General features: G+C 36.7%; 1 protein-coding gene across 1 annotated transcript in view; it reads right to left on the bottom strand.

Annotated features, from left to right (window-relative positions):
* The window catches only part of LOC107549190 (neuropilin and tolloid-like protein 1), a 108,694-nt gene that overhangs the window by 19,309 nt on the left and 66,443 nt on the right, over nucleotides 1-22,942 (bottom strand). The window contains exons 5-6 of the mRNA XM_016230181.1: nucleotides 5,872-5,913; nucleotides 5,645-5,772 (exon numbers count right to left, since the gene is read on the bottom strand). Coding sequence (XP_016085667.1) covers nucleotides 5,645-5,772; nucleotides 5,872-5,913 — 170 coding nt within the window. The remainder of the gene's footprint in view (nucleotides 1-5,644; nucleotides 5,773-5,871; nucleotides 5,914-22,942) is intronic.

Below are 22,942 nucleotides of genomic sequence, written 5' to 3'. Positions count from 1 at the left end.
TCATATTTAGACAAACTTGTCCTGTTTTTGTTTATTCAATTAAATGTATGAGCATTTTAGTCAGGTTTTTTAGTCAATGAAATATTAGTCACATTTTTGTCATTCTGTATAATGGTTAAACTGATAAAAAATATTTTTTTCTCAAAATTATAATCGTAATGAAACGTCATTTGAGAAATTTACTTTTGCATTTCAGGTATTGCACTTTCTCCAGTAAGCACAAATCAATAGAATGTGGACACATACTGTACATGGTGTATTTGACCTCATCTAGTGTACTGATTTATTATAGGCTTTTTATTATATAAATCAACACCAAAGACTTATGCAATCTCTCTGTCTACATTATGAAAACAGCTAAAACAAACGAAAAATATTATAACAGTGAAATTCATAGTAATTCCACTAATTCCATAATTGCAATAGTCTATTTCTCTATTAAAACAACAGCAGTTGAGTAAGTGTATTTATTCAGCGATCACAATCGCAAGCAATATAGTGAGATCTCATGACAGAACACTGACCAGCTGAATGACACTTTTAATTTTACCAAACAAGAACTTTGTGACGGTACCTTGTTTTTTCTGTAATTCAACGGCACGTTGTCAGTTATTCCTTCCTTGTAGGCTATTAATATTATTATTATTATTATTATTAAAAGGGCTATTATAGTCGCTCATTTAAGCCATTAGTAATCGCACGTTTATATTTAATTAAACTATTAAATTAACTTAAACTAAACTATTCTAAACGAGTGTTTTATAGGCTATAGCCTATTCCGCGCTCAAGTGGATCGAATAAATAGCTAGAACATATTTTATTTAGGCTACTTATTACTTAACTGTTTTTTGAGTCAGTGTCGGCTGCAAAGATGAAGTTGACGATGCTGATGAACAAAATTGAATAATTTTTATTCTCAATATTTTATTTCTACATTTTTCTGGATATTTAATGAGTTTAATCTCGCATTATAGGCTAATGACTTTATTCTGGAGATGCTTTTTTAAAAATTGTTTGGCCCTATAATCTTCTATAATCTTTCTTACTCTCTCATTTGGCACAAATCCAAATGTTTCCATATTCACAATGTTGGCTATTTGAATTTGAATGCAACTGACTATTATTTATTAGGCCTATATGTAAACCAGGCTTTATACTTAACCCGCTTTCCAAAAAAAAAATAAAAAAATCATGATCATCCTCTTCACATGAGCAAATATATTCTTGGCCCGAGCTCAGGCTGAACGGCACGGATTGCACTACGGACTGTTTTAATTATGCAGTGTATCTAGATTCTATAGTGTATCTATATATTTGGTTGACTGTATTTTATTCTGATAATGAACAGGCTGCAGCGTTTGCAATGCTGTAGGACTATATGAAAGGTGCATTTCTCTCGTACTGCAGACATGGCTAATCAGCATCGTCAACTTCATCTTTGCATAATAATGATAGCCTACAAGGAAGGAATAACTGACAACGTGCCGTTGAATTACAGAAAGAAAGAAAAAACAAGGTACTGTCACGAAGGTCTTGTTTGGCAAAATTAATATAAGCTATTCTGTGTCTTAAGACAAGTTACGTTAGAACAAGTTCAATAAAACATCTTTATTATATTTCTACGGTAGACAAGAATAGCCAAACCAAAAAGAAACAAAGAAAACAAATGCACGCGTGTCGCCTGATCCACAAATGCACATTTTAATCGCTACATGCACAAATCATGATACTTTAATACAAACTATAACATTTGTATTCACAAATATGTCTCTATTTAAACAAAATGCTGCACATTAATGTAATCCTTATCTCTGCAGACACCGGTTGAAAAGCATTTGTTTCAGTGTAGTGATGCACATTTGCAAATTTTTCAAATCGTGTACCGGTTAATGAATTGCACTGGGCCTTGTTCGTTGGTAGTTGTGTGTGTGGGGGACGTGAAATGCTGTAAACTGCGAAAATGAAGTCTCAAAATCCAAATGAACTGAACAAGATCGACTCGAACTAGACGTCAATTAATGCATGGGTGTCACCTGATCCACATATGCACAGATTCCTTTTTGCATGAGCTATTTATGATATATTAATGCAGAACAGAACATTTTTATTCGCAAACATGTCTGTATTTGTACAAATCACTGCACAATCATTTAATCCAAAATTCCAAAGACTCAAATTGAAAGGCATTTGTTTGTGGTTAGTAAGACACATCTATAAAATGTATGCAGTACATGGATAATTGTGAGTGCATCTATTAATCATTTTGAGTCTAATATCATCCCATAGAATTTAACAGCGAAGCTCTGATTCGGGAATTAGAAATCTTGATATCTGGCAACCGCACTCATGAAAGCTCATGTAGTAGAGGCATGTAGAGCAGTCTGCAATAACATTTTGTCTCCTTTTTTGACGAAAATTAAAAGAGGTTTTTGGTAAAGTTTTTATCTTTCTGAATACATTTTAGTCTTGTCTTATTTCGTCAACGAAATTGCATGTTTATATAGTCTTAGTTATCGTTTATTGACCTTATTGTCATCTCGTCTTCGTCTCGTCTTAGTCATGGGAAAAACTAGTCAACAAACATTTTTCATCATAGTCTTCATTAACGAAATGAACACTAAGTTCAATCCAAATATTCAGATGTGTGCAACACATTTTATGGAGGACTGTTTCCTGATCCTGGTAGTGTAGACTATGCCGGCTGTTCTGACTCACAGACTGTAAGTACGTTTTCATATTTAAATGATTTGCCACTGACGATTCAAACGCACTCACACACTCAGAGTTTTGAGCGGTGTAGATTAGCGCTTGTTGTTTGTCATTTCTCCAATCACAAATGCAGACATGGTTTTATGTTTACGCGGCGCGATGCAACGGGTAAAAAGACAGTATAAGTCATTATAATCCGTAATTATGTCCACACTGGATGCAACAAATGCCTCGTTTATAATGGGTTTTAATGTTTTTGTCTCATCGCTCTGGCTGGACAGGGCATCACAGTATGGTAAGGGGAGTAACATTTCCATCACACGCTTGAGGTATTTGGCCAATCACAATGCACTGGATAGCTGGCCAATCAGAGCACACCTCACTTTTCAGACTGATGAGCTTTGTAAAAATCGACGCGTTTCAGAAAGGCGGGGCATAGAGGAGAAACAATAATGTACAGTATGTGGAAAATAATGTTTTTTGAACCTTAAACCACATAAACAAATTTCATTACACCAAATAGACAAAATAATGTTCTTTTTAGCAACATCATATGACCCTTTAACAGTTAAATTTGACATCTACATTGTAGAGACCAGCGGAATTTCAAACAAACATAACGTCCTAAAAATTATTGAAAATAATTAAACTGTCAGTAATAAAAAAGCAAATGACAAATACAATAGAATATAAAGATACAAATGAAACAAACTGTGCTTTAATGTTTTTTTTATGCAAGTCTCAAGCCCCCGGTTTCACAGACAAGGCTTAAGCCTAGTCCTAGACTAAAATGTAAATCTGAGCTGTTTCAACTTGAAGAAATTGCAGAGTGATCTCTTAAAACATGTCAGTGCCTTTGTTTTGTCTTAAGATGCACACCAGTAATGCTTTTTTCTAAGGCATGTTTATAAAAATTACTCCTGGCTTAGGCTAAGCCCTGTCTATGAAACTGGGCCAGTCTTCACTGTAAGAATTAAACTTTTTTGTTTCTTATTAAAGATACAAAAGTCCTTCACTCAAGAGCAGTATGTGATTTTGAATTTGTCTTTTGTTGTTTGATTAATATTAAACACACAGTCGCAGCAGGAAAATAGCCCGCTGTCACTTTAAGAGCTAAGAGAGTTCCGCCTCTGAGCGCATATACCTTCCTGAGGTGCAGCGCAAGTTCTCTTTCACGCTTTTAAAAACATGAATAAATATACTTATATAAATCAAGCACGTCCCATTTTGCAAAAGTCACGTTACATGATTTTACTGATTTGCACATGAAAATAAGCTTTTATGAAGGAACGAAAGCACAGCGCTGGAAAAGGGGGCGGAATGGGGGCGGAATAATCGTTTTATCTCGATTATTGTATTTTCATAATCGTTAGAGGCGAAATCAAAATAGTTTTTCCGATTAATTGCACAGCCCTAGTTGCCATACTGTATTAAAGCTTTAATCAGGATGAAACCGTATATTAAAAGCTAACATAAGCAGTAGCATTTACAAATAACAGCATATCTAAAAGTATGAGACAACAACAAACAAAAAACACAGGCCTTCCATTAAAAGCCGTGCTTGCTCAGGTTCTGCACAATCCTCTTCAATAATATCCTCTGCTTCTCAATCGGGCTCAAACTGATAAGCGATATTAACAACGCCGTTGTTTACAATACAACCGGAGCACATGCCGCTGAGGTTAGGTGCGGAACATTTAGATGCGCACTAGCGGTTGAGCCAATCACAACACACTGGGCCAGGTAACCAATCAGAGCCCATCGCCTATTTCTGAGGGTGGGGCTTCATAAAAGCAGGAAATGATCAGCCCGTTTCTCAGAGAAGGGACAGAACGGTGTGTAATAAAGGTAAATTATGTGAAAAATAATGCGCTTTATTTAAAAACTAAGCATTAACACACGTTAGACTGTACCCCATAAACAATCAAGCCTAGAAAAAAACAGTGAACCACCCCTTTAAGAAATGTTTATTGAGCTCCAAAGCATATTAGAATGACTTCTAAAGACTGGAGTAATGGCTGCTGAAAATGTTAACAATATTCAAAATGACAAAATATACTGTATTACTGTATTAGCACTTTGAGTATGAGAAAGGCGTATTACAAATAACATTAATTGTATTTATTATTATTATTAAATTATGAAATTGTTGCTTTTACTGTATTTATGATCAAATAACTACAGTCTTGGTGAGAATAAAAGTTTGTCAAAAACATTTAGAAATTTCGAACCCCAAACTTTGGAACATAGTGTGTATAGATAATCAGTTGCCTGGGACAATGGTCAGTTAGTTTAGAATATCATACAATAATATGTGACTGCAGAATTATGACAGACAGATATGCAATAAATTATCCTAATGAGGGTGCATTTATTTTTTCCCATTTGAATCAAATAAAAAAACAACAAAACAAAAAGGGAAAAAAGAGCAGGATATTTTTTTTTACCGTTACTGTATCACAAAAAGACAAGAGAAAATAAAACATTATCCAGTATTTTGCACAGGTGTAAATAGTGTGACCAGGGCAGTTGTAAAATTCCCAAATAAACTGGACCACCTGCCCTTTCCCACATGGACACATTCTCTTCGATTCTCATGCCATAAAAACAATGGGACCCCTGCGAGAGATTATTCTGCTGTATATCACACACCCAAAAGCTGCTACATTTTTATCCTCAACAGATTTCCACCTAAACAACATACAAATCCACCCCGAGATGTTTTCGCAATGGCCGCATAATGCAAATGACTGCAAAACAGGAAGCCAAACACTGAAGCATGTTAGGCAGTTACTGCACAGCTTGAGGCAGATACAAGCTGTCGTATGTCAGAAACGTGGCAGGCAGGGTATCAGAACGACAATAGGGAAACAACTGGGGTGATATTAGACAGAGCGGGGGAAGTTGGGACGGGGGCTGACTGCATGGGACTGACCTTGGAGCGAGGAGGGGCACGGATGTACCACTTGCAGTCCACTGCCTCAGTCTGCAAGGCTTTGCCGTCTTTGGTGATCTGCTGTGATTCAATGATACCTTCAGGTCCTCCCATATCGAATTCACAAACTGCAGCGGGGGTGACATAAGAAGAAAAATTACAAAAAATGGAAAGCCATTAGATGTATTAATATGGAGGATTCTTATAGACGAATGAATAATACCCACAGGGAAGAGGTTTGGGGACTCCTATGTCTTTAAAGTCAGGATCTGAAAAAAAGAAATAAGATAGGATATAAAAACAGACTTAATTCAGATAACCAATAACCATAAATATCATACCGTGTTAGATCAACTGAACCATTCAACGTACAATCGACGCCGTTGATGTTTCAAAAATGATGCAGAGTTGCGGTTTGAAGTGCATTCTTTCAAAGTGGCATGAATAGAAAGGAAGCATTCAATAAACAGTGATTAAACTGCTCATTTAGCAATAGCTTCCAGTATTTCTCATTTCACTGCTCTGTAGAGGCTTGTGAAAAAAATGTAGATATGTTTGGCAAGCTTTCTGTATTGGAGGGGCTTTGGGCCCACCTATGGAGAAAACTGTAGAGTTGAGGAGAAGAGATGGCAGAAAGATTTAAAGGGGTCATATGATGTTGCTAAAAAGAACATTATTTTGTGTATTTGGTGTAATGAAATGTGTTTATGTGGTTTAAGGTAAAAAAAAAACACATTATTTTCCACATACTGTACATTATTGTTTCTCCTCTATGCCCCGCCTTTCTAAAACGCTCGAAAAACGGTCTGAAAAGCGAGGTATGCTCTGATTGGCCAGCTATCCAGTGCGCTGTGATTAGCCGAATACCTCAAGTGTGTGACGGAAATGTTACTCCCCTTACCATACTGTGATGCCCTGTCCGGCTGGAGCGACGAGACAAAAACATTAAAACCCATTATAAACGAGGCATTTGTTGCATCCAGTGGGGACATAATTACGGATTATAATGACTTATACTGTCTTTTTACACATTGCGTTGCAACATAAACCCATGTCTGCATTTGTGATCAGAGAAATGACAAACAACAAGTGCTACTCTACACTGCTCAAAACTCGTGTTTGAATCGTCAGTGGCAAATTCTTTAAATATAAAAAAACGTACTTACAGTCTGTGAGTCAGAACAGCCGGCATTGTAGTCTACTCTACCAGGATCAGGAAACAGTCCTCCATAAAATGCGCTGCACACATCTGAATATTTGGGTTAAACTATTCTGGAACAGTGTTGTAAATACAACTTAACCACTGATTTCTAGTCATGTACTCTTTTGGAAGGCCAAACCAAGTAGTTTCGCTTTCACAACGAAACACACGGCTGGGGCTGGAGTGAGCGGAGGCGGGCGGGCTTGCGACAACCACATGTGACAACTTTGGGATGGACTCTGCTTTGTCCAAGGTGAAAGCCGATCCGGCGATCAACAGCGCAAAGTTGATGCATTTCCTCAGCGACCAGCATGGATCAGCTCCAGGCATGACGAAGCGGATATTGTCCTCTTTTGGAAGACCAAACAAAGGAGTTTCGCTTTCACAACAAAACACACAGTGCCTTCACAACATGGCGGCGGCTGCAACAACAATACTACAGCGAGAATAAAAGTTACGCCTTCTTTCTTTGCGTGAACATTTGGGCAGCGTTATGCAAATTGTGACGAGAGGGGCGGGGCCGAGAGCCGTGGGAACGGAGCGAGGCCAGTAGAGTAATTGCTAATGCGCGACACCTGCGCCACTCACCGGTCTCGAGTCTCACGGAGGAGCTCCGGAAGGATACAAAGGAGGAGTGACGACAGTGAAAGACAAGAGAGGACCAGGCCTGGATTTTATTTTGTGTTTTGGTTTCGTTTGTGCGTGGCAGTCATCTGCGAGGGGCTGTCGCGCTATTTTGTGTTTATTTTATTATTAAAGTTTTCTTTGAGTGTTCGCCGGTTCCCGCCTCCTTCTTCCCGATCTACAAACTACGTTACACAATTCTTCTCACATCGTGACACAGACATGTGGGGGCGTGTTAGAACGAGCCGTTTTAGGTAGGCGTGGTTGACTCTTAACTTTTATAAAGAATATCTCTTTGGATTTGAGACTTTAGTCTTTGCAACTTTACAGCTCTTCTTTATGCACCAAGAGCTTGTAACACTCCAAAGAAAAAGGAAAAATTTAAATTGCATCATATGACCCCTTTAAAAGAAAGCAGGAAAGTGTTTGTTTGTATTCCTTTACCACAGTCATTGGTTCTTCCAAAGCTAATGAACATGTTCATCCTAAACTTTTATTTATAATACCACAAAACTCCTCATTATTTATCAGTATTCAATATCCATGAAATACCTTTAACAATATAGTCATCTTTTCCATTTTTGTGGTTCACAAACTAATATTAGGTTTATTATTGGTACCGATGGGCTGGAGTGTGAGTCTTAGCAAAAGAGTGCTGCAGGAAAACCCAGAAACAAGTAAGCATTTTAGCACTTCCAATTCCATCGTCCCAAAATCAATGGGTTTTGTAAATGGTTAAATTTGTGAAATAAAGTTAGTGGCTCAAGATAATTTCATAAATGGGACTATAGAGGTTACTGAGGACAGTAAATGTCATCATGCCAAACAGGTAAACTCATCTATTCACCAGTACACTTTTACAGCCTTGTTGCGTTTGTACTCACACTCATACAAACTACTCAAACCCAAACTTTTATGAAAAATGTTTTTTTTAAATAAAGACCTGAAGAGTTGTCTAAAAGCTTAACGGTGGAGACGTTAAAGTTATGCAATGGCGGTGTAGCTTATTTATAGCCTATGTTTAGCATTTTACTTTAGGCTAAATTTAGGCTTCAAAATTCATAAACGTTTTTTTTTCCCCTGAATATTATTTTAATGAACAAAATGTGTAAGAACCTTAAACGTTTGTTGGTCAAACAACGTATTTCCTGCTATAATCCAAAAGCCAATGGAAAAATCCTATTGGGTTTTTGTCAAGGGAACCAGGGTTATGTTAACTATCAGGTTGGCCAACAACAAACAACAACATCACTGCTCCACTCTAAACAAAAACCTCTAATTCAGTAAAAATAACTTCAATACTATAAATTGTATTGATCACAACTGTTGTCCTTAAATAACTTAAAGAAACATTTAGACATAAACCTGCTGTGAAGGATTATGTAACAGTACTTTCAGTGAAATCTCCTCAGTACCCAATTGCTCTCAACACTTCTCTGTATAGAATTCCTTCATTTTCAAATGCTCACATTCTCTGGTGATCCACATTCATTTCAAATACCAGACTCAATCCAACAATAGCGGCTAAGAGCAGAATACTTAAGGTGCAAGATATTATTGTATCAAACAATACAGTTTAATCTAGCCAAACTTTAAAATTATGGTCCTCCCTGCAGCTTATTCTGATAAAAAACTGCACACTTGGACAGGAAGAGATTGACTGACATGAAACGCAACCAAACACACATTTAGTTTTTAAGTGCCATTTAAGGGTGTTAGGGAAATACTGATTATTTCACAGACATAGGTCTGAAAACAATACAAAATATACTAGGCCTGGGTGTTAGTTTAGATTTTCTGATTAAATTCAGCACAATTCCGATGCAATACGCTTTCAATTCCAATCTGATTCAGTTATAATGTCCATTCTTGCTGGCAACTTAAATAAATTCTCTCTGCTAACGCAGTAAATTTGATCAGTTTATAACTGATTCAAACTGCCAACTTTTTTGGAACTATTCATTAAGAAGAACTGACTCACAAGAGTCTTTCCTTTTGACAATCAGTCTACACTGGTCGCTTTAAAACTGATTCACTAAAGAAATTGCCATTTTTGGTACAATAACCCCATTCAGTGAACAGCATGGGTTTGCTGTCTGCCAACACAATTTTTATGTCTCATGTTTCAATACAGCCCTACTCTTCATCCTAACATAAATGAAAATATTCTATCAGAAGCAGCATTGTGCTACACAGAACTAATAGGTGGACAGTTTAATTACTCTCACCCCTCTATGATTAGATGGGCTTATATTTAGTATGGGTGATATTTCGCTCTGTGATCCCCCCGTTCACTCTGATATTCATACATGGACAGAGACAGTGGCATTTACAGAACCGAATCTCATTGAAGATGACTTCTCTTAGAAAAGACACACGTACATACATACAAACATGAGCCTGAACCCATTCAGAGAGGATTGGATTGTACCTCAGTTACCTTTACTGAAGAGACTAATTGATTTGTGGATTGATCTGGTGTAAACGGCTGATTTATTTCTCTGTCATTTCATCCTCCTGTGAGCACTTATGTGGGTCACTGTGTGTATGATCGCAGAGGACACCCATCACTATTATGACATATTCACTTCTATTTTGGAACACAGACACGTGGTTCCTGGCAGTATGAGAGTGTAGGATATGAAGCAAGACATTAATCCTACACTTTTGTAGCATTACAAGTCCACTTATAATGTTAGTCAAGGTTTCGTACAGCAAAAACAATTGCAATTTAGTTCCACGGCCATTATATCATACTGTACCTTTAAGACTTCTTTGTAAAATATCTCTGTTGTGATTGGCTAATCTTGTTGCTTATTAGTTTGGGGTCAAAGGGTCAAGGTATGGCTAGTTAGCATGCAAATTTATTGTAAAGTTTCTGTGCAACCAATCTTTGTTTAACATTTCACAAATTGCACATGCTGCTCAACATCCACACTGAGAATTCAGATCAGGCCTTGAACCAGCAGATGCACAGTAATGTAGGATGAAAAAAGAACGAATGAGAAAGATTACATTACAGAACTAGGGTAGGGTAACACACAAGAGAAAAGAGATTCATTGGCAGAAATAAGATAAAATGATTGATCAAAGAAGGGAATGGTGTGGAAACAGGATCTGGGCTCTGCCATCAACATTCTCACTCTGTGGCTAATCACATACCAGAACATATCTAAAGGGAGTCACAACAGTTATAAAATTTTTTAGGACTTACAACAGAATTTTGAGAGTGAGTTCAGCAAGCTTGTACTATGTAAACAGAACCGCAATGGACAACGGACACGGATGCACACACCTTCTAAATGCTCTACTAGTGCTCGCCATAATAAATAGATAGCTCTTACTTTTTCCTTGAAAATGCACGCTTCAAACAGAACAGTCAATGAAGACGAAGAAGAGAATGATGTGTAGCTCCCGGCGCCGATTTATACTGGAGTCGCACCGGTAGTGACGTCATGGCTGTCGCCGGCCAACGAGTTGGTGTTTTTTCAATGTATGCTTCAGACACGGGTCACGACGAGGCGTTCCCCATAGCGACCCCTAGAGGACGCAGTTCGAAGTTCCCATGAAAGGGAACTAGTTGTTCTGTTTATTATACTGTATTATAAAATTCTGCGTGTCTCATGCATGAAAGCTTTAGATCCATTTGCTGTAGTTAATTCCAATTTGAGCCTCGTTGGACTCAATTATTAAATAAAGTTTGTATGATAAGAAAATAAAGGTTCCAAATGAGGTTTTCATGGTGATTCAATAAAATAACCATTTTGGGTTCCCAAAGAACCCTTCTTGTCACACTTATCAAAAGAAGCATTTTTTTTTTAGTGTGGAGAATATTCAATAATCTGAAGAACCTTTGTACAATGGAAAGGTGCCACACTCTTAAAAATAAAGGTTGCAAAAAGTTTTTGATTTTTTTGCAGTGATTCCATAGAAGAACTATATTGATTCCTCAAAGAAATTATTTTATACTTTTTAATATACACATAAATGGACTAATGTGAACAAATGAAGACAAGTTGTGAACCCTGTTTTGTTTTCAGACAGCTGAATATAACTTTCAAAAAAGTCCAGTACAAATGTAGCTGCCACTCGTCAACTGCAGCTGTCACAGTTGCTAGGCACCAATAGCAATCCTCCATAATCTAGACTGTCCCATTTAACAATACTCAGTTCGACTTTAAAGTCTGCATCCTTCTATGGATGCAGCCCCTGAATTGGGACGCAGCTACAGTCAATAACTGCAATAACTGAAAAGGAGATTGGCTACTGGTTCATAAAAACAGTATCAAAGTATGAAAAAAATACTGGCTCTTTTATTTAGAAGGCAGGACTTGTTTCGCCATATTGTACATTGCACATTTTCCCAATCACAAAAGTGAACCATCTTTGTATGGATACAGTCTTTGAGAGCATTCAATCCACTCCTGTAAACAGAACAATATTTACACAGTTTATTAGTCATTGCATAGTTTGCTTTATAGATATTTTGTAATGTCATATTCATTCTAATTAATTTTACTTGAAAATGGCATCTACTTTTCGTCCACAAAAATAAAATTTTAGTTGACAAGAAAGAACAAAATTAAGTCAAATTAATTTAACCCTATTTAGATTTAACAATAACAACATGTGGAAAAAAAGCAAAAATGCAATCCTGAACTGCTGAAATATCATTGTGAGTACACTATTGCACAGTTGTGAAATTTCCATGCTTTAGTTATTAATTGTCCATGTTTTAGATGGAAATAGAGAATTTCAGAAACCAGCATGTGCTGTAACCTCATTCACTTTTGCAGTAGCATAGTTTGACGTTGATTGTATTATTTGTCATTTATATTTTACTAGACATTTTACTCACATTTTCCATGTTGCCTTTGTTCTCATTGAGGAAATAATAATAAAAAATAAAAAAACTTTTGTCACATTTTTGTCAGTAATTTAGTTGACAAAACACCGCCTGTAAACATCTGTTTGAATGAATCAAGAATTGGACCAGTAGTCATCACAACACTGAATTAAACCAGTGTCTTCAACTCTGTCCAAGCATTCTTATCCAATGAAATTCAAAGACATTTTATCTGTACTGTAGTAATATAGTGATCAGCTAAAACAACACTGTGGAAATAAAGCGCATCCTTGTTTTGTTGTAGAAAACAACTGTTACTCTCCTGTTCACAGTTTAATAAAAGGTAGCTGCCACCCTCTATTTCAGTTTCCACAGAAGATGTGGATCCTTTCTCATAGCGAGGGAGGAAACGAACAGCTGCTTGAGTGGAGGGGTGTTATCTGATTGTGCTTGTGTCATCCTCCCCATTCTTTATCTGATAATCTCCTGAAAGAGAAGCACCGACACTGTTTACCCACCCACAGCGTAAGCGGCCAGAGCCGTAGGAAAGCCACTCTCCCTGCGGATGGGCCGCCGTAGAGTTGAGAACAGGCTTCTGTTCGTTCAATTCCCCTTTGCTAGAGATCTGAGGCCTGTTTGAGAGTAAACCAGGGGCAACGGGCTGTCAATCAACATGGAAGAGAATGTGGCTGCTTCCAAACACACCCAAGATTTATGAACGCTGTAGATCAGTAAGAATATTACCACTTCAAGAATCAATAAGGCATAAGCAATAAAGTAAAGGTATGTGCGCATTAGGGCTGCACGATTAATCGCATGCGATATTTAACGCGCATCTTGTCAGAAAGCCGGTTCTGTAATCAGCGGTAAATCTCCATCACCTGCGTGCTGTCACATTGAGCAGCATTAACTACACAGAGCCGTTGTTCACTGAGGAGCTGCGCTAAAAATCGCGCGAATATGAACGTGGTTTGGCGCAGCTCGTCAGTGAACAACGGCTCTGTGTAGTTAATGCTGCTCAATGTGAAAGCACGCAGGTGATGGAGATGTGTGTGTGTGTACAGTATGTGTGTGAAGAGACAGGAGCACTGCCAAAGCAACGACTACTGAATTTGTGGGCAGATATGGATGGCAGGAAGTTAATGAAACAATGACCTTCAGGTCAAGAGAGCTGGTTGCCGGACTGATTTATGATTTAGATGTGGCATCACTTAACCCACAAGGTCCCAATCAGCAGTAGTGATCAGTCGTCGGCCACAGTCGTGTGTAATACAGGATCCCTTTAAAGGTTATCTTAGGCATCTATCAGCATGAAGACTGGAGGAAAAGACACTTATATCTCTAAATGGAAGATAGGAGATTTGAAATGACAGCGAATATGTAAAAAGGATATAGGCTTTCTTTTGTGTGGCAATTCAGCATATTTCCACTTCAAACACCGGTACAGTGGATAAGTTGCCTGATTTAATTTGTTATCTCAGATAAAGCCTTTAAAAATATGAACAGACTTTGGATAACAATGAACAGTACAGGTTGAAAGATAATTAAGAATAATTTAACAATCAAATAACCAAAAATAACTAAGATGGTCTCAAGAGTTGATACAGTGCATGGGCAGAGATATGTATACGTAGATACCACATTTGACCGTTCCAGACATGTTGACGCATCCGCCATCTTGCAACGGCCAATGTGTCGTCACCCACAGTTAAAATCAATGAGTTTTCCAAGATGCCACAACATTACGCAGCCTCTGATTGTAAAAACCAATGAGATTTGAATTCCCGAAGAAATGGGTTTGCCTTTCACACGTGAGAATGTGTAGGTATGTATGTATTAACTCAATAATGCAGGTTCATAAACTATGGTAACTTATTGATCTTGTGTTAACGTACGCCTTCATCTTCTTGTTTTGTGTTTAGTTTAGCAAAATCATTTGTGATAGATATTCATACATGTGTATAACTACAGTTGCTCTCGAGTGTTCACACACTGGCTTTGACCATTCTAATATGGCTTCTGATTCTGGTGCTCAAGAAACATTTCTTTTAATTATCAATGTTGAAAATCGTGCTGCTCAATATTTTTAATCGTGACATTTTTTAAGGATTCTTTGATGAAAAGAAAGTCCAAAAGAACAGCATTTATTTTCAATAGAAATTTTCAAAAATGCTTTAGAAAACTGATTTGGGCCGAATAGCAAAACAAACTTGTAGCCAATCAGCAGTAAGGGGCGTGTCTACTCATGATGTGGAGGAGAGAGAGTTCAGTGCACGGGACGGACATTAGCTGAGCCGAGCGACAGAAAGATAGAGATGGCGGATAAAAAACAAAAGAGGAAAACGTCTGCGGAACAAACAAAGGCTTAAGGCAATAAAGGCAAGAAGTAGGACCCGTGTAAATATCGGATCAGCTTTCCAGCGCTGGAGAGAACTCAAGGAGCAGAAGGCCTGTGATCGGACGCCGAGGTTGCTTTGTTTCTTCTCGATAGGTAAGTCACACCATGTCTGTGCTGCAACAGCTAAAGTCTGTCTAGTACACTGGATGCGACAAAGCGACCGTTGAAAATCACTTGAAATCTGTGTCAATACATCATAAATAGAACGCAGCAGCAGTTTTCTGTCAGGGATTTGTCGTGTCGTGCCGCGCCGCATCCAGTGTAGACCATAGATATGTATATATATCTATGGTGTAGACAGCATCACTGATTATGAGTTCTATAGTATTTTGTCGCGCCACGCCACTCGCGTCCGGTGTAGACACAGTGTAACATTGGTTTTGCTTTGTTTCACAGAGCTAATCGTTTCCTGGGTCGTGTACATATGTGTGGGGCTGAGCTATCAACATAGGGGCGAGACCCTTTTGGGGTAGGGGCGTGTTTGTTTTGGTGATTTCATATGTCAACATTGGCTACTAGAAATAGCTTACCCCACCTTTAAATCACTCTCACTGGCTGTTGTATTATATAAGTACGCTTCTCACTACTGTGCAGTAACTGAACATAATGTAGACCTATTTAAAAGTGTCTCTACACTTGTCAACTTGTCAAAGTTCTATTAGGATTCTGTATAAAAACATTGTGAAACATATTTTAAGGTATATGCTGCTTCTGATGCTTGGTTGCTTGGTTTGGAGAAATAAACCTCACTATGTTTATAATTGCAGTAATTAATGATCAATGATTCTGGACTGTGGACTGCTAATTGGTAACCTCTGCTATATATATATATATATATATATATATATATATATATAGTTGACGCATCCGCCATCTTGCAACGGCCAATGTGTCGTCACCCACAGTTAAAATCAATGAGTTTTCCAAGATGCCACAACATTACGCAGCCTCTGATTGTAAAAACCAATGAGATTTGAATTCCCGAAGAAATGGGTTTGCCTTTCACACGTGAGAATGTGTAGGTATGTATGTATTAACTCAATAATGCAGGTTCATAAACTATGGTAACTTATTGATCTTGTGTTAACGTACGCCTTCATCTTCTTGTTTTGTGTTTAGTTTAGCAAAATCATTTGTGATAGATATTCATACATGTGTATAACTACAGTTGCTCTCGAGTGTTCACACACTGGCTTTGACCATTCTAATATGGCTTCTGATTCTGGTGCTCAAGAAACATTTCTTTTAATTATCAATGTTGAAAATCGTGCTGCTCAATATTTTTAATCGTGACATTTTTTAAGGATTCTTTGATGAAAAGAAAGTCCAAAAGAACAGCATTTATTTTCAATAGAAATTTTCAAAAATGCTTTAGAAAACTGATTTGGGCCGAATAGCAAAACAAACTTGTAGCCAATCAGCAGTAAGGGGCGTGTCTACTCATGATGTGGAGGAGAGAGAGTTCAGTGCACGGGACGGACATTAGCTGAGCCGAGCGACAGAAAGATAGAGATGGCGGATAAAAAACAAAAGAGGAAAACGTCTGCGGAACAAACAAAGGCTTAAGGCAATAAAGGCAAGAAGTAGGACCCGTGTAAATATCGGATCAGCTTTCCAGCGCTGGAGAGAACTCAAGGAGCAGAAGGCCTGTGATCGGACGCCAAGGTTGCTTTGTTTCTTCTCGATAGGTAAGTCACACCATGTCTGTGCTGCAACAGCTAAAGTCTGTCTAGTACACTGGATGCGACAAAGCGACCGTTGAAAATCACTTGAAATCTGTGTCAATACATCATAAATAGAACGCAGCAGCAGTTTTCTGTCAGGGATTTGTCGTGTCGTGCCGCGCCGCATCCAGTGTAGACCATAGATATGTATATATATCTATGGTGTAGACAGCATCACTGATTATGAGTTCTATAGTATTTTGTCGCGCCACGCCACTCGCGTCCGGTGTAGACACAGTGTAACATTGGTTTTGCTTTGTTTCACAGAGCTAATCGTTTCCTGGGTCGTGTACATATGTGTGGGGCTGAGCTATCAACATAGGGGCGAGACCCTTTTGGGGTAGGGGCGTGTTTGTTTTGGTGATTTCATATGTCAACATTGGCTACTAGAAATAGCTTACCCCACCTTTAAATCACTCTCACTGGCTGTTGTATTATATAAGTACGCTTCTCACTACTGTGCAGTAACTGAACATAATGTAGACCTATTTAAAAGTGTCTCTACACTTGTCAAAGTCATTTTCTTCTATTAGGATTCTGTATAAAAACATTGTGAAACATATTTTAAGGTATATGCTGCTTCTGATGCTTGGTTTCTCAGTATGGAGAAATAAACCTCACTATGTTTATAATTGCAGTAATTAATGATCAATGATTCTGGACTGTGGACTGCTAATTGGTAACCTCTGCTATATATATATATATATATATATATATATATATATAAATAAACATAACTAACCTACATTAGAGCTACATCGAGATCATTATCAAAGTGTTCAAGTACTCCCAGAAGGATTCACGATCCCAAATGCATCAGATAATGGAACGATAGGAACTGTTTATCAAAACTGAAAATCAGTTTGAATTCACTTTATACAACATAAATGCAGAGGAAAAACATTTCACCTTGCTACACTTACATACCCATGCACACACACACACACACACACACACACACACATTATCATGCTTTACTACGGAATTTGCACACCCAACAAAAATCCTGCAGATATTTTTCACAGTTATAAAGCACTGTGAGAGGACAATATGGAAGCTGTAAATCCTCCCACACTGAAACCATGACCTCTGTAAAAAACGTCCTTAGTATTCTAAGAAGGCATAATCTGGCTAAGAGGAAGCTGTATTATAAAGCATTTCTTGCCTCATCTGTCATCAATGGAAGTGTGTGTGTTTCTATGTGTATGCATGCACAGAATACTTCCAGATTCCCCTAGTTGCTTGTGTGCAGCCTTGGTTTGTAAACCCAGATTTAGACTATAATCTTTTAAAGCTTACAGTATTTACCCATAACAACCTAGAGGAGATTTATACTTCTTCAGCCTTGGAAATTGTGCCTGCCAGGAGAGCAGTGAACTGTGTGAGGAAGCAAGTCTCGTAAGAATACACATACATAAATGTAACGCTCAGTCAACGTAATGTCAAAGAAGTGTCAAATGCTTATCGTACGTTCAAGTAATTCTGGGAAGTTCGTATTTATGCATCGTAATCAAGTGTGTTTAAGACACTTTGGTCGTAGTAAGATGATGATGATGTACCTTTTCTACAAAAAAAAAATTCAGCAAGATTTATTAAACTCTACTTCTTCAAAATGGTGAATAAAGAATGTGCATCAGGTGTGTTTTTCCTTTTTTATGTTTTTATGTAATTTATGAAGGTGCTGTAAATTGAATCACTATGTATTTGTTGCTATAAATTGTGCTGTAAACTGAACTGTTATGTAATCATTATGGCAATTGTACAATACTATTGTATTTTTTATTTCTGATTTATTTAAACAATTTAGAAACAAAGAAACATTACAAGAGACTAGGATGTAGGATTCACTCAACTCACGATGCGATACGATTCACGATACTGATTTTCAAAATGAGATTTAAGACAAATTATAAATAAAAAGGTGTCCTTTTATTATTTCTCAGACAAAAAAAATGCTGCACATTTCTTTGTGAAATTGAAATATGGCAAATAACAAAACTAAATTGAAATTTAAAAACAAATCCCAAATCCCAAATCAAATAAATAAATAATAAAAATGAAAGTAATCGCTCTGAAATCTCAAACTAAGACTTTGCCTGTAAAATAATTTATTATATATTCTTATATTTTTATTATAAATTACATATTTATTATATAAATAATTTCAGCAAACTTACAGTCAATACAGACGCTGCATCTATTGTGTTTGACATCTTTTCTCACTGACACGCTCCCAACTCTGAAACTCCTGCCTTAAAGGGTTAGTTCACCCAAAAATTAAAATTAGGCTGCGTTTTACTCACCCACGAGGCATCCTAGGTGTATATGACTTTCTTCTTTCAGATGAATCCAGCTGGAGTTATATTAAAAATTGTCTTTGATCTTTCAAGCTGTTTAATGCCACTCAGCGGGTGTTGCATTGCTTCTGTCCAAAAGAACTTAAATAAAAATCGCCCATCCATAAAAAAAAGTGTCTCACACGGCTCCGGGGGGTGAACAAAGGCCTTCTGTAGCGAATCGAAGCGTTTTTGTAAGAAAAATATCCATATTCAAAACTTAATAATCACTTGAATCTAGCTTGCGCTCACTGCTCAACTCAACTCATAAATATTGCTCAACTCAACACACTATTACTGCATGTCTGACTTCAATTTCCATGGATAAAGAATTCCTGGGAGCATCAGCACAGCATCCTGCTGTCTTTAAAGCAAACTGACACGCAGGATAATTGGCAGACATTCAAACACCATCTTGTACCCAAAAGGACATGTACAAGAGTTTATAAATTGCTTTTAATTTCAGGGTGTTCATAATGGCAGTTATGAGAGCTCTCTGTGTTTCTGAATGCCTCAATAAACCAATCCAGATGATCCAATTGTGGAATTGCTACTGAAAAGACTCCATTTCCCACCGGCCTCATTTTCCTTCCGCTGCTTCCAGGTGACATTTAAATAAGCAACTGATTAATATCTTCCACCATGTGATAACTATGGAATAATGCTTATCTTTTCACTCATAATTTTTAAGAACCGTGGTATAAGGTGCTGTGCAGTAAATAGTATGCTAACTCCATTCCAAACATAACCAAAAGAGTACAAAATGAAATTGACTGCATACTGTACTAATTATAGTATATTCTGCTTACTATATTTTATTGTTTGTGTAGAGAAGTAATACACTACTGTTCAAAAGTTTAGTCAGCAAGATTTTTTTTTTCTTTTGCCGGAAATAATTGAATAATTTTATTTAGCAAAGAGGCATTCAATTAATGAAAATTATTTTAATAAAATATTTGTATTTCAAATAAATGCTGTTCTTCGGTTTCCACAAAAATAGTAAGCAGCACTATTCAACATTTCAAACTGCTTTCAACATAACTACTTTATTTCCAAGATGATCGCATGATAACTGGATGTAGCTCACATGCAATGATGATGACGTCATGTGACAACTATGGAATAATGCTTATCGTTTCACTCATAATTTTTAAGAACCGTGGTATAAGGTGCTGTGCAGTAAATAGTATGCTAACTCCATTCCAAACATAACCAAAAGAGTACAAAATGAAATTTACTGCATACTGTACTAATTATAGTATATTCTGCTTACTATATTTTATTATTTGTGTAGAGAATTTATATATTCCCTGTACACTACTGTTCAAAAGTTTAGTCAGCAAGATTTTTTTTTTTCTTTTGCCGGAAATAATTGAATAATTTTATTTAGCAAAGAGGCATTCAATTAATGAAAATTATTTTAATAAAATATTTGTATTTCAAATAAATGCTGTTCTTCGGTTTCCACAAAAATAGTAAGCAGCACTATTCAACATTTCAAACTGCTTTCAACATTGATAATAATAATAAAAAAAATGTTCAATGCACCAAATCAGAATGAATTCTGAAGCATCATGTGACAATAAAGACTGGAGTAATGACTGCTGAAAATTCATCTTTATCATCATAGGAATAAATAATATAAAATACAAACAATTTTTTTTTTTAATTGTAATAATATTTACAATTGATCAGCATCTTTCAAAAACATAAAAAAAAATCTTTCTTACCCTAAACATTTGAATGGTAGTGCATACAAAAATAATATGTGAAACAGTATCATGTAACAAGATAATGTTATGAAACATGAACATGAAAACCTTAACATGAAAAAATGTTCAATGCACCAAATCAGAATGAATTCTGAAGCATCATGTGACAATAAAGACTGGAGTAATGACTGCTGAAAATTCATCTTTATCATCATAGGAATAAATAATATAAAATACAAACAAATTTTTTTTTTTTAATTGTAATAATATTTACAATTGATCAGCATCTTTCAAAAACATAAAAAAAAAATATTTCTTACCCTAAACATTTGAATGGTAGTGCATACAAAAATAATATGTGAAACAGTATCTGATTCGCTCACTTTAAATATGGCATCAGGCTGTTGATGCGTGTAAGTTTTGCATGTGGACATTTGCATTCGATTGATACAGAACTCAGCGTTCTATTGAAAACGCTCCAAATGCCGAACAGACAGGCTTAACAACTCTAATATGTAAAAATAATCCCAAATCCTTTGTTTGAAAAGTTGAAATGGAGTATAAAGATTCGTCTTCACAGGAGCTGCTGATGTGTTCCAGTGAGAGTTTGTTGATATTAAAGGGGTCATATGATAATGTACATACGCTACATTATTGTTTCTCCTCTATGCCCCGCCTTTCTGAAACGCGTTACTGCCGAGTATTGTTTAGCGATTATCACTCCCCTAGCGATAGCTCCACTACGAAGCCCGTTTAGTTTGTTTTAGCCCCACCTTAGTCTTGCCTTGTCTGTGTTCTCGTTCTTGATCTTCGCCTGTGTCTGTCGGATTCCTCCTCGCGTCTTCCCCCATTTTTGATACTGTTTGCCCCTGCCTGGACCTTGCCTTGTACCTGGACTTATCCCTCTAGTCGCGCCCCTTAAAGCTTGCATATGCTCTTTTGGAAGGCCAAACAAAGTAGTTTCGCTACAACAACGAAACACACAGCGTCTTCACGACATGGCGGCATCAACAATACTACAGCGAGAATAAAAGTTACGCCTTCTTTCTTTGCGTGAACATTTGGCCTGCGTTACGCAAATCTTCCCACATCGTGACGTAGACATGTGGGGGCATGTTAGAACGAGCCGTTTTAGCTAGGCGTGGTTGACTCTTAACTTTTATAAAGAATATCTCTTTGGATTTGAGACTTTAGTCTTTGCAACTTTACAGATCTTCTTTATGCACCAAGAGCTTGTAACACTTCAAAGAGAAAGGAAAAATTTTAATCGCATCATATGACCCCTTTAAAGTACCAGAATCCCTTTGCCGTACAACTTGTGTGCTAATGTCAGACTCTCTATTGCGGACTGATGTGTGGAATTTAAAACGGACTTGATTAATTGAGTGTTTGTGCGAGAGGTTTTAAGCTGCTCTGGAAGACTGCCGCGCTTGGCTCTGGTAAACAGAAGGCTTTTTCTCAGAGTATGTGTTTGTCTTCAGAGAGGACACCGCCTGACTTACTTAACTCCACTGTGCTGTCGAGCGTTTGCATCGCTCCATGGATCCTCGCATAGCTGCACAAAGCCAAATGGTTTCAGAAATCATCAAAATGGTCAAAAGGAATTTTAAGATCCACCCAAGGTGACAAGCTATAGGTCTGAGCACACAATTATTAAAAGTGAAATTTATAAGAAATGTTTTGTAGACCGTTCATTTTGGACCGGGAACAACACAAGTTTAACAAGGTGGGGGAAAAAAACTCCTAAAAAGTGTATCAAAAAATTAAGTTATATTATAAAAAATTATATCAAAAAATTTATTTATTTTAAAAATTATAAAAAAGAAGTTGTTAAATGTGTGAGTATGCGATAACATTAACTAGTATTTTTGAGGGGGAAAAAAACCCTCTCCAGGTCAAAATGACTGGAACATGACATGGGATGGGTTAAACAGCAATTAATCATATCAATCTGAACTAAATTCTATCAACAAAACTAGAAAACACCACAATGCAGAGAAAATAACTAATTAACTAGCTAAATAAAAAATGAACAACAGCAGAATTTGGCTATGTATTATCAGTAGATTACTTAAATTTTTTAGTATTACTGATTGCAAATTACAAAATGAAAATAGTTACTAACAATCTATTACATTACACATTTTAGGTAATGGTATCTGACCACTTTTTGATTACTTTTGACTAAACTTGTTCATCACATTGATTTGAATAGCATAATCTTGTACCATATTGACCAAAAAAAGGAGAAGAGAACAAAAAAAAAGAGAGATCCACAACATGAAGTGCATTAAACATTAGTCTTCTGGTTTCATAAGTTGATGAAATGCTCATTTTGATTTAATTAATTAAATAATAAAAATGTGAAATTAAGACAAAAAAAACTAAAAGAATGAATTTAAGCGATCGGCTATATATATATATATATATATATATATATATATATATATATATATA

The sequence above is a fragment of the Sinocyclocheilus grahami genome, unplaced genomic scaffold (assembly GCF_001515645.1).
Source record: "Sinocyclocheilus grahami isolate Dianchi unplaced genomic scaffold, SAMN03320097.WGS_v1.1 scaffold365.1, whole genome shotgun sequence".
In the NCBI taxonomy this organism is placed as follows: Eukaryota; Metazoa; Chordata; class Actinopteri; order Cypriniformes; family Cyprinidae; genus Sinocyclocheilus; species Sinocyclocheilus grahami.
Note: the sequence above shows the minus strand (reverse complement) of the source record. Positions and strands in the feature narration are given on the sequence as shown.